This window comes from Anabrus simplex, chromosome 1 (genome assembly GCF_040414725.1).
Source record: "Anabrus simplex isolate iqAnaSimp1 chromosome 1, ASM4041472v1, whole genome shotgun sequence".
Taxonomy (NCBI): Eukaryota; Metazoa; Arthropoda; class Insecta; order Orthoptera; family Tettigoniidae; genus Anabrus; species Anabrus simplex.
In genome coordinates, this window is record NC_090265.1 from 216045839 (window position 1) to 216060555 (window position 14717).

Below are 14717 nucleotides of genomic sequence, written 5' to 3' on the forward strand. Positions count from 1 at the left end.
GTACATGTGAGCAAGATTGTATTAAACTGCATAGTTCTTAACATTACCCTAGAAACACAACGGGGAAGTCACTTAACGTCTATGATCCCGTATTTCGGACGCCACGGGTGTAAGCAATTCAACCGCGGCAAACCAATTTGTTTCGGCTTCAAAGGCTGGGTAGCCGCTCAGTGGAGAGGCTGCTGTCTCCAGGCTGGCATTTACCAAGGCTATAAAGGAGAAAGGAGGGAGAAAGTGGGATTAGGTGAAGCAGTAGTGATGACATTTGTGGATATTCTTCCTGAAGCATTTCCTGGGACTGCTTTTTCTATTTCGACAACTTTTTTACGTCAGCTAAGCTATGTAGGATCTCTGAAAAAGGTCATCATGCTACAGAAACTCTCAGAAGCAACAGAATACTAAAGTGCCCTACTTCTGGTAAGCCTGTCATTGAAAAGAAAGAGTGTGGTTACTTTGAATCTTGTTTTGATAAAAAGCATGGTGTGATGGAAAGACAATGGTGTAGTGAACATTATGTCAAATCAGTCTGGTGTAGCTCCCCTTCAAGAGGTCACAAGATAGTCAGCCAACAGGGGAAAACAGAAGTCAAACAGCCAAATGTTTTCCGTAAGTACAACCAAAGCATGGGTGGAGTTAATCTCACGAACCATTATGGTATGTCTCTTGATGCACTCATTTTCCGTCGGGAAGTAACCAAGGCAATTCTCTGCAAATATGGGACAGCTCCTAAGGGAAGAGGTCGACTTACATCGCTTGACATTATCAAGGAATGCCAGAAGGACCATCGAGGGCACCTGCTGATAAGTCAACAACCTAGACACTGATGAAAGATTCATTGCAATAAAACAGTGAAGGCCTGTGCGAGGTATAATATTCCTCTTCATGACAGGAGTTTTGTAAATTACCATGAGCGAGTCTTAGTTCCACTGTCAGTTATGGAATCTGAAGTTACGTGTTTTGGGTACTAAATATTATTATAATTAAAAAGACCAAGGACAATTATTGCTTTTTGAGTTATTATAATAGTCGTTTCTAAAGGTAAGTGAACTGTAAGTCTGTAGAAATAAAGTATAGCTAAGGTTGATGTTCAGAATATTCTCTTTCCCTGTTTCCCGAGCAAGTGCTTAACGGGTCGTTAACGACCCATGTGTTTATACGGGTTCTAGACAAGTAAATGTGTTTTCATTTGTACATGAATAATGGGTCATGTTAAGTATTTATATATACAAGTTATCAATAACAGAAGAAAATAATTTGGGCATAAATGGGTTAATTGTGATTTGTCCACTTCCAGCCTTCTGCTGGCTTCGCGTGCGATGCGATTCGGCCGCGTCTTTACCATCTGACCGTCCTCGCGAGCAGGTGTGCTCCAGGACTAACTCCGTCGGAATCTCCAGTTCCTCACGGTAAGCGCTAATTTTCTAATTCTTTCGTATTTACTTCAATTTAAATTAATTCTTATGTTTCGGCCTTTGTCACCTTTAACGTAACTTTCCAAGAGTTTATTTTGTGCACCGGAGTTTCCTCTAGATTACCAGATTCACCAGTTTCTGTAGAACTTTGCTGATAGACTAATCCGTCACATGTTGTCTTCAGAGGCAAACCTTTTCTGGCTCCATGTTTTGTTATTACAGGTAAATGTATCATTCTCTCTTGAATAACATATTGTGTTAATTTTGATTCTTTCGAAGATGCCTCCATTCACTATGAAAGTTTAATGCATTTATTTTAAAAATTTATTGTCAACTACTCTGCCATTTATTCGTGTCTGATTCGTAACTGTATCGATTTGTCAAATGTATATAAACTCCTCTGCCTTTATTAACTTTGCTTCTTGTAATTTTTTTTTGTTATTTTTAATAATATTTGAGTAGAGGGTGATTTTTGTAAACCTTTTCTTTGTTATAACAGCATACTTTCCCATGGATCTCAACAGGGCTCCTTCACGTTCCACTCCTGTCCGTAGTAGTCATTGTTAGGCCTATAAGTTGATTACCTTGTGTTTGATTTTGCATGATATGTTAACCATCACGTTTCCAAGCTTAGATGAGAAATCGCCGCTACATGTTATTTTTCTGTTTTCCCTATTTATTTTACTATTATTGTGTGTTCACTCTCATTGCCTAATGCGTGTTATTAAATTCTTTATTATTACTATTAGTTCGTGTATGTGTGATAATTTACTCGAGTGCAGCTACAAGCTTGAATGTGGAAACATCATTTAGCGGGAACACGTGATTCTGACAACATTAGTTACAAAAAGTCTTAGAAATGGATGTGCTCTGATTAATTTGCAAGCTACTGTATCTGCTAAATAAAGAGTGAAGGCTAGAGGTGAGGTTTGCTCACAGTAGTATGCAAGCACACAGCACTGGAAACACAGTCTCAATGTCGGCGTTTACAACAAAGAGAAAGCATTTCAGAAGATACCGTAGTGTTAGATATACACAACACAATCTCTGACAGAAATAAATAACAGAACAAGTCCACTGCTGATACCTCTTCTAAGCTAAGAGAAGCGAAGGGGTTGAGCAAGGAGGGGTAGCTGCGATGACCGTGGTCAGGGGGCATGTTTCATAAAACTACATTTTGAAACCAGTGGTACATGCTGTGAGTTTGTCCTGAGGTCATTAATTACAAATTATGTCGATGATATCTTCTACATTACTAAATTAACATGCCACTAAAGATGTCAGGTGGCCTACGTTGCACAAGCTGTTATAAAATAAGAATCAAATCAAAAAATACACAGAAGTTTTTATAGGCATAGAAACATAAATGAACTAAAAGAATAAAAAACAGTTATATACAAGTTTTGTAATTATCTACATTACAATACAACACTTTATACAAATTTAGTACAGGAGATACACTTCATGATTTTAAAATCTATAGTACAGACAAAAGGATATGTAAGCACTAAAAGAACATGCAAATCACAGTTGTGAAACATCTCCTTCCGATACAAAATTCATTATGAAATATTTCAATAGATTAAAACTTAATTTTCAGTAACTAACTCAAAGTTATGAACACTGTTGAAGAATACTAGAAATAGTAAAACTTCCAATAGGTGAGGACCCACTGAAGGTAAAATATAAAATATATAAAAGAAATACTTATAAACCTGCCTAATACAATGCAAGATGAAGTTAGAATAAGAGATGCATCTTGTTTCAATACGAAGCATCAACCTCCGCCCCACTTTTCATGATACATTCTTAACTATAAAATCCTGACAACCATCAGGACTGACACAAAGTAGGTATGATATTTTGTAGCTAGATGCTTGGGTATTTGCATAATACCAGAGGGATTGGAAAATATATGTACTTGCTTCTCGGTAGTATGTTATGATGTATGCTGAGGAAAGTCAATGAATCAGTTAAGTTCTAGATTAATTATAAACAAAGCAAGGCACGACAAGATAGGCTTCGCTGCATGTCATCCATTGGTCTGTGACAGTAAGGTTCTGGTTAAACAAAGATTGTCAATTCATGGCAGAAGAGCAATAGGTCCCCACCTATCACAAGTTTTACCCTAAAAAGTAAAATGACAATAATTTCAGAATGACTGATAAAAGACGAGATGCAAGCTTTTCATTTGTAACATGTTCGAAGACAGAATACAAGTAAGTTTTATTCATACAACATGAGATCATTTAGTCTTTCAAGACTGGATGAGGGGAGTAACATGGAAAAAAATTCTCATTGCTGAAGATCACATTTTAAATACGAAAAACTTGTTTCAAGGAGAGGCATGACCTAGAAGTTGTGAAACGGTCACAAATTATTTTCTCACAATTATTTTCATGAATGTCCCAGAAAAAAAAAAAAAAAATCCACTTGGAAAGTAATAGCACTGATAATTTTTAAGTATACATTTAAACTGTTTGAACACACAATTTGGCTTTACTAATAAGTGACATTATAGCTAATCATCATAAAGGAAAACTGATATGCACTCACAGAGGTAATGCTGCCATCAGACCGTTTTTCAAGTGTACTTAAAAATGAGAAACTGTCAATATTGGCCAAATAAACAGAACAGAATATAGTACCTCTTAGCTTGATTTACCTTCAAACAGCTATCACTCAAGAACTCTTCATAGCATGATTGTTTGAACATTCTTAGCTAAGAATGTATAGATCTCACAAAACATGGACATTTTCTCCAGGAAAACTTGTATATAATAATCATGGTAAAAATTAAACAAAACGCTTACCAGTTATGAAGAATCACAAGAGGATAAAACTTTACTGAAGAACACAGCATGAAATTTATGTAAGTAGAGGTTCTTTTCTATCAAGTAACAGCTCCCATGAAGTGGGTTATCTCCCCAAGAATGGAATATTAGAATTCACAAGCAAAAAAGAAAATTCCCCATAAATTAAGGACACTGCATAGATGAAAGTCATAGGATTAAAAGGAATGATTGAGTCAGCCAAAACGAGTATGGCTAGTTCTTGGAAAATAAGAATATTCGCATCTGTTTTTTTATTAATTGGTCAGGAAAGAAAAAAATTAGAATGTATTACCTTCACAAATCAAAATTAATATCTTTACAATAATCATTAAGCTCCTACTGTTTGACTAAGACAATGTAAAGACAGCAGTTTCAAGAATGATGATTGTAACTTAAAGTGAAATGATCTAAACGTGTGCAAGACAAAGAATTATATCTCCATTTATTAAGTGCCTCCATTGTTTTCAGTTTAGAATAAATCAATTTTATGATAGTTGTGTCATATAACACAGATGAAGATAAAGAATAATGTTTCACATCTAAGAGTGTAAGATAAATTATATGAAAATACATAAAATTACCAACTAAACCAAAGGTAGAGAGAGAGAGAGAGAGAGAGAGAGAAGGAATTCATTATCAGTCAGCAAAGTAGGATTCGTTGACATGAGGCAAGATGAGAAAGTTTCACTTAACCATTAAACCAATTTTAAAACTGCGAATGAGACTCGTGTAATCAGAAGAAGAACCAACAGAAAAACAGCAAAGTACAAGGGGAAGGGGGGGGGGAGAGTGTGTGTGAGCCCCAAGAACTAGTGTATGTCAAAATATACAGCCTTTTTTTAAATGGCATTTGAGCTAATACATGTAATTATTTTTTTGAATAAGTGTCCTGACACTTGGAATACAATGCTATTTTAGTTCTTTCCCAGAAAAATTACACTCAAAACAGTTGCAGTTCACACCTGGATTTGATTCTCAAGTTTACATACATTATCTTATGATATTCCAGTCTTGTCCTACCTCAAGGCATGATTTATTACATTCAGCTAAGAAAGTAGCCTTTTATGACAATTTCACACCGGGATATGTTGTGCGATAGTTAACGCATGGAAATTGAAGCTGCAGACTCTTACAGATCTCAGTACGATATCGCACAACTTTTCACATTCACTATGTATCTAGAAACACTCGCACTAAGGTTTAAAAACAATTCACATAAGAGAATTTCTCAACAATGTAACAAATTAAATATAACTATAATAAAACCAAACATACCTCAGAAAGAATATTATCAATATTCTATCTCACTACCTCTATGCTCATCTTTACAAGTAATGTACAATTCATAAGACGAACTCTGCTGCAAACTACAGATAAATACAAAAGCAATTACAAAAACAAAAACAAAACTTTATTACCATGTAAGTAGTTGAAGATCAATCTGTACAAATGTCCTCTCTTATCTTCTATCAAATTTCATTTACCGTGATCATTTTGATTTTTTCCCACCTCCCTTCTTCCTACCACCAGAATCCTTTTTCTTGGGAGCATACTTTTCAGCCAAATGGTCAAGGAAGGATCCAATTTGATCAGCTCGTGCTTCTTGACGACTACGGATCAACGCTTTCAGGTCGTTTTGAGTGTCTAATCCCATCTCATCTCGCATGCGTTCAGCTTCCTCAGCTTCTTTCTGCCACTGAAAGGTCAAACATACAAATTGAAAATATAAATACATTACATTAGTTGCTCAAAACTAGAATGAGTGCATGGTATTGTATGTTGCTCGAATTTAATATTTTATCACACTTGACTTTAATTACTATCAAAATATAATTCACCTCCCATGAAGATCACAAACCCTGTGGATATCCACAACAAACATATCTGCAGGTTCAATCATTTCTGAGAAAAGTATACCAGAGAGGAACTTATACAATACCATTCACTCATTCTTCTTATCAGCGATTGTATATACAAATTTCTGATGATTAAACATGGTAGTTGTGAATGAAATGCTGATATTAAACACTCCTTTAAAGAGAATTTTAAGGACAAACTAAATTTACGGAAAGTATAAAGCAGAGATTATTAATAGTCCTATCACTATTCGTCATATTCAGATATTACAATAAAGTCAAGACATATAGAATAGTCAAGAGTTAAATGAAATGGCGTATGACTTTTAGTGCCAGGAGTGTCGAGGCAATTTTGGCTCGCCAAATGTAGGTCTTATTTCATGCCCAAAGGTGACTTGCGAGCCATGATGACGAGGAAATGATGATTAAGGCAACACATACACCCAGCCCTCAGGTCAGCAGAATTAACCAATTATGGTCAAAATTCCTGACCCTGCTGGGAATCGAACCCGGGTCCCCTGTGATCAAAGATCAGCACGGTAACCATTTAGCCACATTTAGCCATGGAGCCAAACAGTCAAGAGTTGTAACTATGGCAACATACAACTGCTGAAAGATAAGCCTAAAGTATGACAAAGATAAGCAAATTCAAACCCCAACACCTCTATCATTGTTGTCATGTTGACTACTCAACACTCCAAAGTCAGTAGACCATCTGGCTGGGCAGCAATCGTCTTGAAAGACCAAGATCTTAAAAGCAGAACCCGAAGTTCTGCTTGTTTAGTTTTTAAGTTATAATACGACTCTTACATTGGGTTATAGTCTAAAATATTGTTTGCAATCTCTCACCCATGGTAGTGGCATTAGCACATTCAAGGGATAATATCCCAAATATGTGCACTTCCTATTACAAAATCTAAACAAACACTTACATAGAAGAATCAGCTTTGACTTTTGTGTACCTCGCCCCATATTAAGGTCATTCAAAATAAAATGTTTCTTGTCTTACTCTTTAATACATATCTGTCCAGGACATACTTCGACAATAAACTTGCATTTATAAGAAATAAATTAACAAGAACGTCCACCTTTTTAATATTGTATTTATGAAATGTATAGCTTATTATAAACTTGCATAACCCTATTAAAAAAGAAGTATAAATAACCACCTAATCGATACTTTATTAATGCCTCAGGCAAAATTGAATAATTATTAAAACTTACAGGACATGTTTCGACCACTTAGTGGTCCTCTTCAGCTGTATAAATAAAGAACTGAAAAGAAAAACATTATGACAATAAGCACAAATAAAAGTTCTTTGGAGACTCCTTTGATAAAAATGGAGGTCATCAGAATAGGTCATCTTGCCTCTCGTTCTTGTTTGGAAAAGATGTTTATTCTGCGCTGTCTAGAGGGTCTGTCTTTGAGCGCGACCTGGTGAAGTAACGATGTGATACAGTTTGACAGTTCATGGAAAGCTCTGGAGAGAAGGGAAGTAGAGTTTTATCGTCATCTAAAATAACATGTGAGGGAGGAGGGAGATTGGGCTGTGCTTCTGCGATGTCGTGTTTGATTATATCTCTTATATCTCATTTTGGTTCTGACCAGGGGTTTACGATCGGATGCCCTTCCTGACATGTGATTTTTGAGATGAAAATCTTGACCCAGAATTTTTTAATAATTGGCTTCACGTCGCACAGACAGATAGCTCTTATGGCAACAATGGGATAGAAAAAGGCTAGGATGGGGAAGGAAGTGGCTGTGGCCTTAATTAAGGTACAGCCCCAGCATTTGGCTGGTGTGAAAATGGGAAACCATGAAAAATTATCTTCAGAGCTGCCGACAGTGGGATTCGAACTATCTCCCAAATGCAAACCGACGGCTTCGTGCCCCAAACCATGCGGCCACTCGCTAGGTATTAACAGCTTTTTGACTGACTTCAGAATTTTTCTTAGTGTATTTCCTAACAGCTTTCCTATTAACATCAGGTTTTCTTTCAGAAATTTCCTTTGCAGACTACCTATGTTTTTATCAGAATTCTATCACTGAATCTAGTATGATGCCTTTGTTCTCTTTATTTTTCAATGGATGATGGAACTTTTGAACTTCTTTATTCAAGTCAAGAAGGAGAATTTAGATCATCGTAAGGCACAACAGAAAGACACTTGTTTTTAGGAAGAGGATGGTAAGTGAAAAGAAATTCATTGTCGATTTTGTCATTGGCAGGGCACTGGACAAAAAACCTACAGGGCTGATTACATTAAGTGATAGCAGGTGGTTGCTGACGAGTAGGGCTCAGATGTTTAAGACCTAAAAATAGCCCAAATAAGCAAGCAAATATGACCTCAAAAATGACGAAAAAATTACAAAATATGTCCCAAAAATGGTTAATATAAATATGGCAATTTTAAAATAAGTTATAAGTCGAAATGGGAATTCCTTTGATACATATTTGTTAACTAACTACTTTATTCTTAGTTTCATATTAATTTTCTGAATATACATGTTTAGCAGTTATTCACAGTCTATTATCCTTCATTCACTTATCAAACATTTGCGAATACATAGGTATGTACTTATAAAGTACTAAGTTCACTAAGATTATCAGATCACACAACATTTTAAAAGTCCATGTGATTGTTGTACTGAAAGTTCAACACTTCTCACAATTTCAATACTTGCATGAATTTCTAAGCTAGCAGCTCCTAAACGAGTAATTGCACTCAATATAATTCCAAAGTTCGACTTAGTATATGCCAGAATTTCTGACAAACTGTTGGAAAACAATTCCTGCACAATGTTGATAGGAGAGGCAGAGTATTCCACTTGTATTAACTGCAGATGTGGTACCGAGAAGCAGTTTAGTGAATACTAGTTAGCATTCGATAAGTTGAAGATGATTTTGCACAGCTACAGCTGTCGTCGAACCGCCGAAATATGACATTTCTACGAAAATAGCTCAAAATATGACCTCATGACAAAAAATAGCCAAAATATGCACTTATATGACAATTAAAGATCACTTAATTGTGACGATAATCACCTAATATGCACTAAAATCCAATCAGGCAAGAAAATAGAGACAAAGAAAAAATATGACTTTTCCTAAACATCCGAGCCCTACTGACGAGCAAGGACAGAACACTTAAAACGTAATATGACCCTTCCATCAACAGACTCTTCAGGCTGTATACCATATTCCCTTCGAAATACACCACCAGATGGTAAGGGTATATTTCACCAGCAGCCACAATTTCAAAGTGGGTGGTGTATGGGACATGTAAGCCTGGTACTCAACCATGGGTCTGTACAGGTTTCCACACGGCATCACAGTGAACCTGAAACCGTTGCCAGTTGTTATAAATGTGCTGTACGACACTAACCCTCACCTGAGGATGGGGGCAGTAAAATAACATGTATGGTATCTCCTCCCTGTCTTAAGATGCAACTAAAAGTGGCCTCAGGGGGTCTTAACTTGGGAGCATGGGTTGGCAACCATGGGGCTCTTAGCTGAGTCCTTCCACTTCCTTCTTCTGCCAGGCTCCTCACTTTCATCTATCCTATCCAACTTCACTTGATCAGCTCTTGTTCTTTTCTGAACCCGAAGGTATCAGGTTTGCGAGGCCTAGGAAGTCTTTCATCTTCATGCCCTTTGTGACCCTCGCCCTTTTTTGGCCAATACCTTCATTTTAAGTGTCAGACCCCTTCCATTTCTTCCCTCTGATTAGTGATAATACATACCATCATCAAAGTCATAAAGTTAAGGCCAAAATTAGTTTCAAATATATGTTATACTAGCTGTAGTACCCGGCGTTGCCCGGATAGTTTTTGAATGTTTACATTTAATATTTGTATTACCAGTTAGTTAAGTGTAAAGTGAATGCTTATAGAATTCTTTTTGAGATGTTGATTTTACGACTTATCATGTAGTTTTAGAGTTATTTAGATGTATCTGACTTCAAGTTTTAGATTATTTAATTATCGAGTAAACACTAATCTCGGTCATTTTATACTATTTACTTTTAAGCCCTTCTCAGCTCCTGCCTCGATGGAGGCTGAACGTGGGCTTAAACGCTATCCACAGCGTCACAATTCGTATCAGCGACACATAAACAATGGATTTCGACATTAATATTGGTTTTTTTCCTTATTTTTGCACATCAGCCCCTCTCATTCCCCAACACCAGCGGGCCTAGGTGTATCTGACCTCCACAGTAATGTTTTCTATATAGTAAGTCATGCGTATACCACGTTTGATTGAGAGATATGCTAAAACATACACACATACATCCTTAAACTCTGTCCCTTTGGACATTTTCAATTTTTTGCCAGTTCTCATCCGCCTGCCGAGTAGGACTGAGCTTTATCTTAAACGGCATCCAGAGTGTTACAGTTCATCTCAGCGACCCCAAAAACTATGGATTAGGCACAAATTTCGGTCGTTTTCGGTTAATATTTACATTTTGCCCCTACTTTAGAGGCTAGGAGTCTCTTACCCTAGACAGTAGGTCCAGTATACACACATGCGTCCATTCTCTCGGTCATTTTCGAAATTTTACTTTTCACATTTTCTCACCGCTATGCGAAAGGAGGCAGAAACTGGACTTCTAAAAAAATTGGAGCGTTACTATTCACATCAGCGACCCCGAAAAGAATGGATTCGACACTATTTTCGATTATTTCTACACCTCATCCCGTCGTAGGTGTGCTAGGGTTGTCATACCTCCACGCACTTTGTCTCCTGATAATAAGTCATAAGTGACCAAGTTTGTTTGAAATTGTTCCCGTAGTCCCGAAACATATGGATTCAACACTAATATCGGTCATTTTCAGTCTTAATTACATTTCGTACCCTTATCTAAGGCTTCGAGGGGTGTCTTTCCCCCTTAGTATTTTTTTTCAGGTAGTAGGTAATATTTGTATTAAGTTCTGCCAACAGTTATACTGGAACGTACAAAAAACATCCTTAATCTCGGTCATTTGGATATTTTCTGTTCTTGACTCCTTCTCACCCGCCTGGCAATTGGGGATCAACTTGGACTTAAACGACAACCGGAGTGTTACTCCTCATTTAAGCGAAACCTAAAACCATGGATGTGACATTATTTTCGATTATTTTATATCTAACTCCCTTCCTAACCACTCACCACAAAAGGGGCCTTAATTTGGACTTTAAAAGTCCAGAGTGCCACTATTCATCTTAGCGACCCTGAAAACTATGGATTCGACGCTATTTTCGATAATTTTATATACCTCCCCCCTTCCCCGATGGGGGCTGAACTTGGTTTAAAAGATTCCGGAGTTACACTTCATTCCAATGGCCCCGAAGAGTATGGATTGAACAATACATTCGATGATTTTTATATATCAGCCCCATCGCCCCCCACCCCACCCTCCTAAGGGCGCCTGGGGTGTCTTACCCTCGCGTGGTTTGTCTCATGATACTAAAATTCCGGACTGCCGCTATTCATCTCAGCGACCCTAAAAACTGTGGATTCGACATTAATTACGATTATTTTTATGTATCACTCCCCCTTGCCCCCACCCTAAAGGGGGCTGAACTTGAAATTAAAAATTTCCAGGGATGTCATTGTTCATCTAAGCGACCCCGAAAAGTATGGATTCGACACTATTTTTGTTTATTTTTATATATATGATCCCCCTTGCCCCCTGACCCTAATGATTCCTGGGGTGTCTTATCCCCACGTGGTTTGTCTCCCGATACTAAAAATCCGGAGTGTCGCTATTCACTTTGGCGACCCCGAAAACTATGTACTCGACACAATTTTTTATTATATGTATATATCACTTCCCCCTCGCCCCCACACCAAAGGGTCTGAACTTGGACTTAAAAAAAAAAAATTGGAGTGTCACTATTCATCTCAGCAACCCCAAAAAGTATGTATTCGACACTACTTTGATGATTTTTATATCTCAAGCCCCCCGCCCCCGCCCCTAATGGTTCCTGGGGTGTCTTATTCCCACGTGGTTTGTTTCCAGATATTAAAATTCCGGAGTGTTACTATTCACCTCGACGACCCCGAAAACTGTACATTTGACACTAAATACTATTATTTTTATATCTCAACCCCCTTGCTCCCCGCCCCAAAGGGGGATGAACTTGGACTTTAAAAAATCCCGGGGTGTCACTATTCATCTAAGCGACCCCGAAAGTATGCATTCGACACTACTTTCGATGATTTTTATATCTCACCCCTTCGCCCCCTGCCCCTGTAGGTTCCTGGGGTGCCCTACCCCCACGTGGTTTGTCTCCTGATAGTAAAAATCCGGAGTGTCAGTATTCATCTCGGCGACCCCGAAGAGTACTCTACATTCTTTTCGATTATTTTTATACATCACTCTCCCCTTGTCCCCCACCCTAAAGGGGGCTGAACTTGGAATTTAAAAATTCCCGGGATGTCACTATTCACCTAAGCGACCACGAAAAGTATGGACTCGACATTAGTTTCGATTATGTGTATATATCACTCCCCCCCTCGCCCCCACCTCAAAGAGGGCTGAACTTGGACTTTTAAAAAATTCGGAGTGTAACTATTCATCTCAGCGACCCCGAAAAGTATGGATTCGACACTATTTTCATTTATTTTTATATATGACCCCCCACTCCCCCCGCCCCTAAGGGTTCCTGGGGTGTCTTAACCCCACGTGGTTTGTCTCCTGATACCAAAAATCCGAAGTGTCGCTATTCACTTTGGCGACCCCGAAAACTATGTATTTGACACTATTTTCGATTATTTGTATATATCACTCCCCCCTCGCCCCCACCCCAAAGGGGGCTGAACATGGATTTTTAAAAAAATCGGAGTGTCACTATTCATCTCAGCGACCCCGAAAAGTGTGGATTCGACACTATTTTAGTTTATTTTACTTATGACCCCCCTCGCCCCACGCCCCTAAGGGTTCCTGGCGTCTTACCCCCACGTGGTTTGTCTCCTGATACTGAAAATCCGGAGTGTCGCTATTCACTTTGGCGACCCCGAAAACTATGTATTCGACATTATTTTCGATTATTTGTATATATCACTCCCTCCTGGCCCCGACCCCAAAGGGGGCTGAACTTGGACTTCAAAAAAATTGGAGTGTCACTATTCATCTCCGCGACCCCAAAAAGTATGGATTCGACACTATTTTCATTTATTTTTATATATGACCCCCCTCGGCCCCCGCCTCCAGGGGTGTTTGGGATGTCTTACCCCCACGCGGTTTGTCTCCTGATACCAAGTCATAAGTGTATCAAATTTGGTTGAAATCGCTCCAATGGTTTGGGAGGAGATGTGGTACAAACCCACCCACCCACATACATACAATGACTTTTATATATATATATATATATATATATATATATATAGATTTAGGTTACAATAAATGAGTATTGTCCGGCTCCATGGCTAAATGGTTAGTGTGCTGGCCTTTGGTCACAAGGGTCCCATGTTCGATTCCCGGTAGGGTCGGTAATTTTAACCATCACTGGTTAACTTCGCTGGCAGGGGGGATGTGTAGTCTTCATCATCACGTCATCCTCATCACGACGTGCAGGTCGCCTACACGTGTCAAATCAAAAGACCTGCACCTGGCGAGCCGAACATGTCCTCGGACACTCCCAGCACTAAAAGCCATACGCCATTTCATTCAATGAGTATTGAATAGGTGGAAAACTTTTGGCTCTTTTTTTACATTATTTGTTCCTTGTGTTGTAAGACTTAAAATGAGTTTTGTCTATATGAGCCTATGCTACTGTGGGATAGAGGTCTAAATTCAAGGCGGAAGCAGGGAAGCAGGAAAAGTGGAAGGAGAGAAAGAAGTGAAGGAGGCTTGTTAACCACAGCCGAGTGACTGGAGAGGGACACTGATGATGATGGTGGATGATGACTTTCTTAGTGCACCTCTAGGGCTAAAGATGTTCCTAATTTCAGCTTTCCAGGTTTCTGGACCTGGAGATTTTGTGGTAGTGAGTGGTATTTGGCTTTTATATAGATTGAAGCAGACTGCCGATTTATTATTAGAGATGATGATGATGGTGATGATGATGATGCTTGTTGTTTAAACAGGCCTAACATCTAATGGAACGAGATGGATGACATGATATATTTAAAATTCTAAAATGTATTCAATGACTGGAGTTTACAAAAATGGTGATGAAAACTGATTATGAGATTAAAACAATCAGTGGATCTAATTTGCAATGCCTTATTTTCTAATAAAATAATAGAAAATGCAGGTGACAAAGGAATAAGGCATTGCCTGGAAGTCAGGGGCGTATTCTCCTTGAATGCAAGGCATTCATTGCATGCCTTATGATAACACAAAGAACTGTCTGATGTACGATTTTAGGTTGTTTCAAGTCAAATATTAATGATTTCATCTCTCAGAAGTTCACAAGGTCCGTGCTAGTTCCGTTGCTTGACTACGTGTGGTGCTGGTGTAGTCTCGCCGTCTACTCCACTCTAGGAAGAAAAAGACAGCAAATGGAGGAGTTAAGGATGTAAGGCATTCAATCTTAAAATTGCATTCGGTGGCAGACGTAGTTCTGAAACCCTCCGAACGATGTCGCTGCAATTGAAACTTGGTCAGAATTTGTCAACCCATACCCGTG

At 38.3% G+C, this 14717-nt stretch overlaps 1 protein-coding gene across 1 annotated transcript in view; it reads right to left on the reverse strand.

Annotated features, from left to right (window-relative positions):
* Positions 1-2802: 2802 nt before the first annotated feature.
* The window catches only part of LOC136864095 (dnaJ homolog subfamily C member 9), a 43851-nt gene continuing 31936 nt past the window's right edge, over positions 2803-14717 (reverse strand). The window contains exon 5 of the mRNA XM_067140661.2: positions 2803-5942. Coding sequence (XP_066996762.1) covers positions 5736-5942 — 207 coding nt within the window. The 3' untranslated portion in view covers positions 2803-5735. The remainder of the gene's footprint in view (positions 5943-14717) is intronic.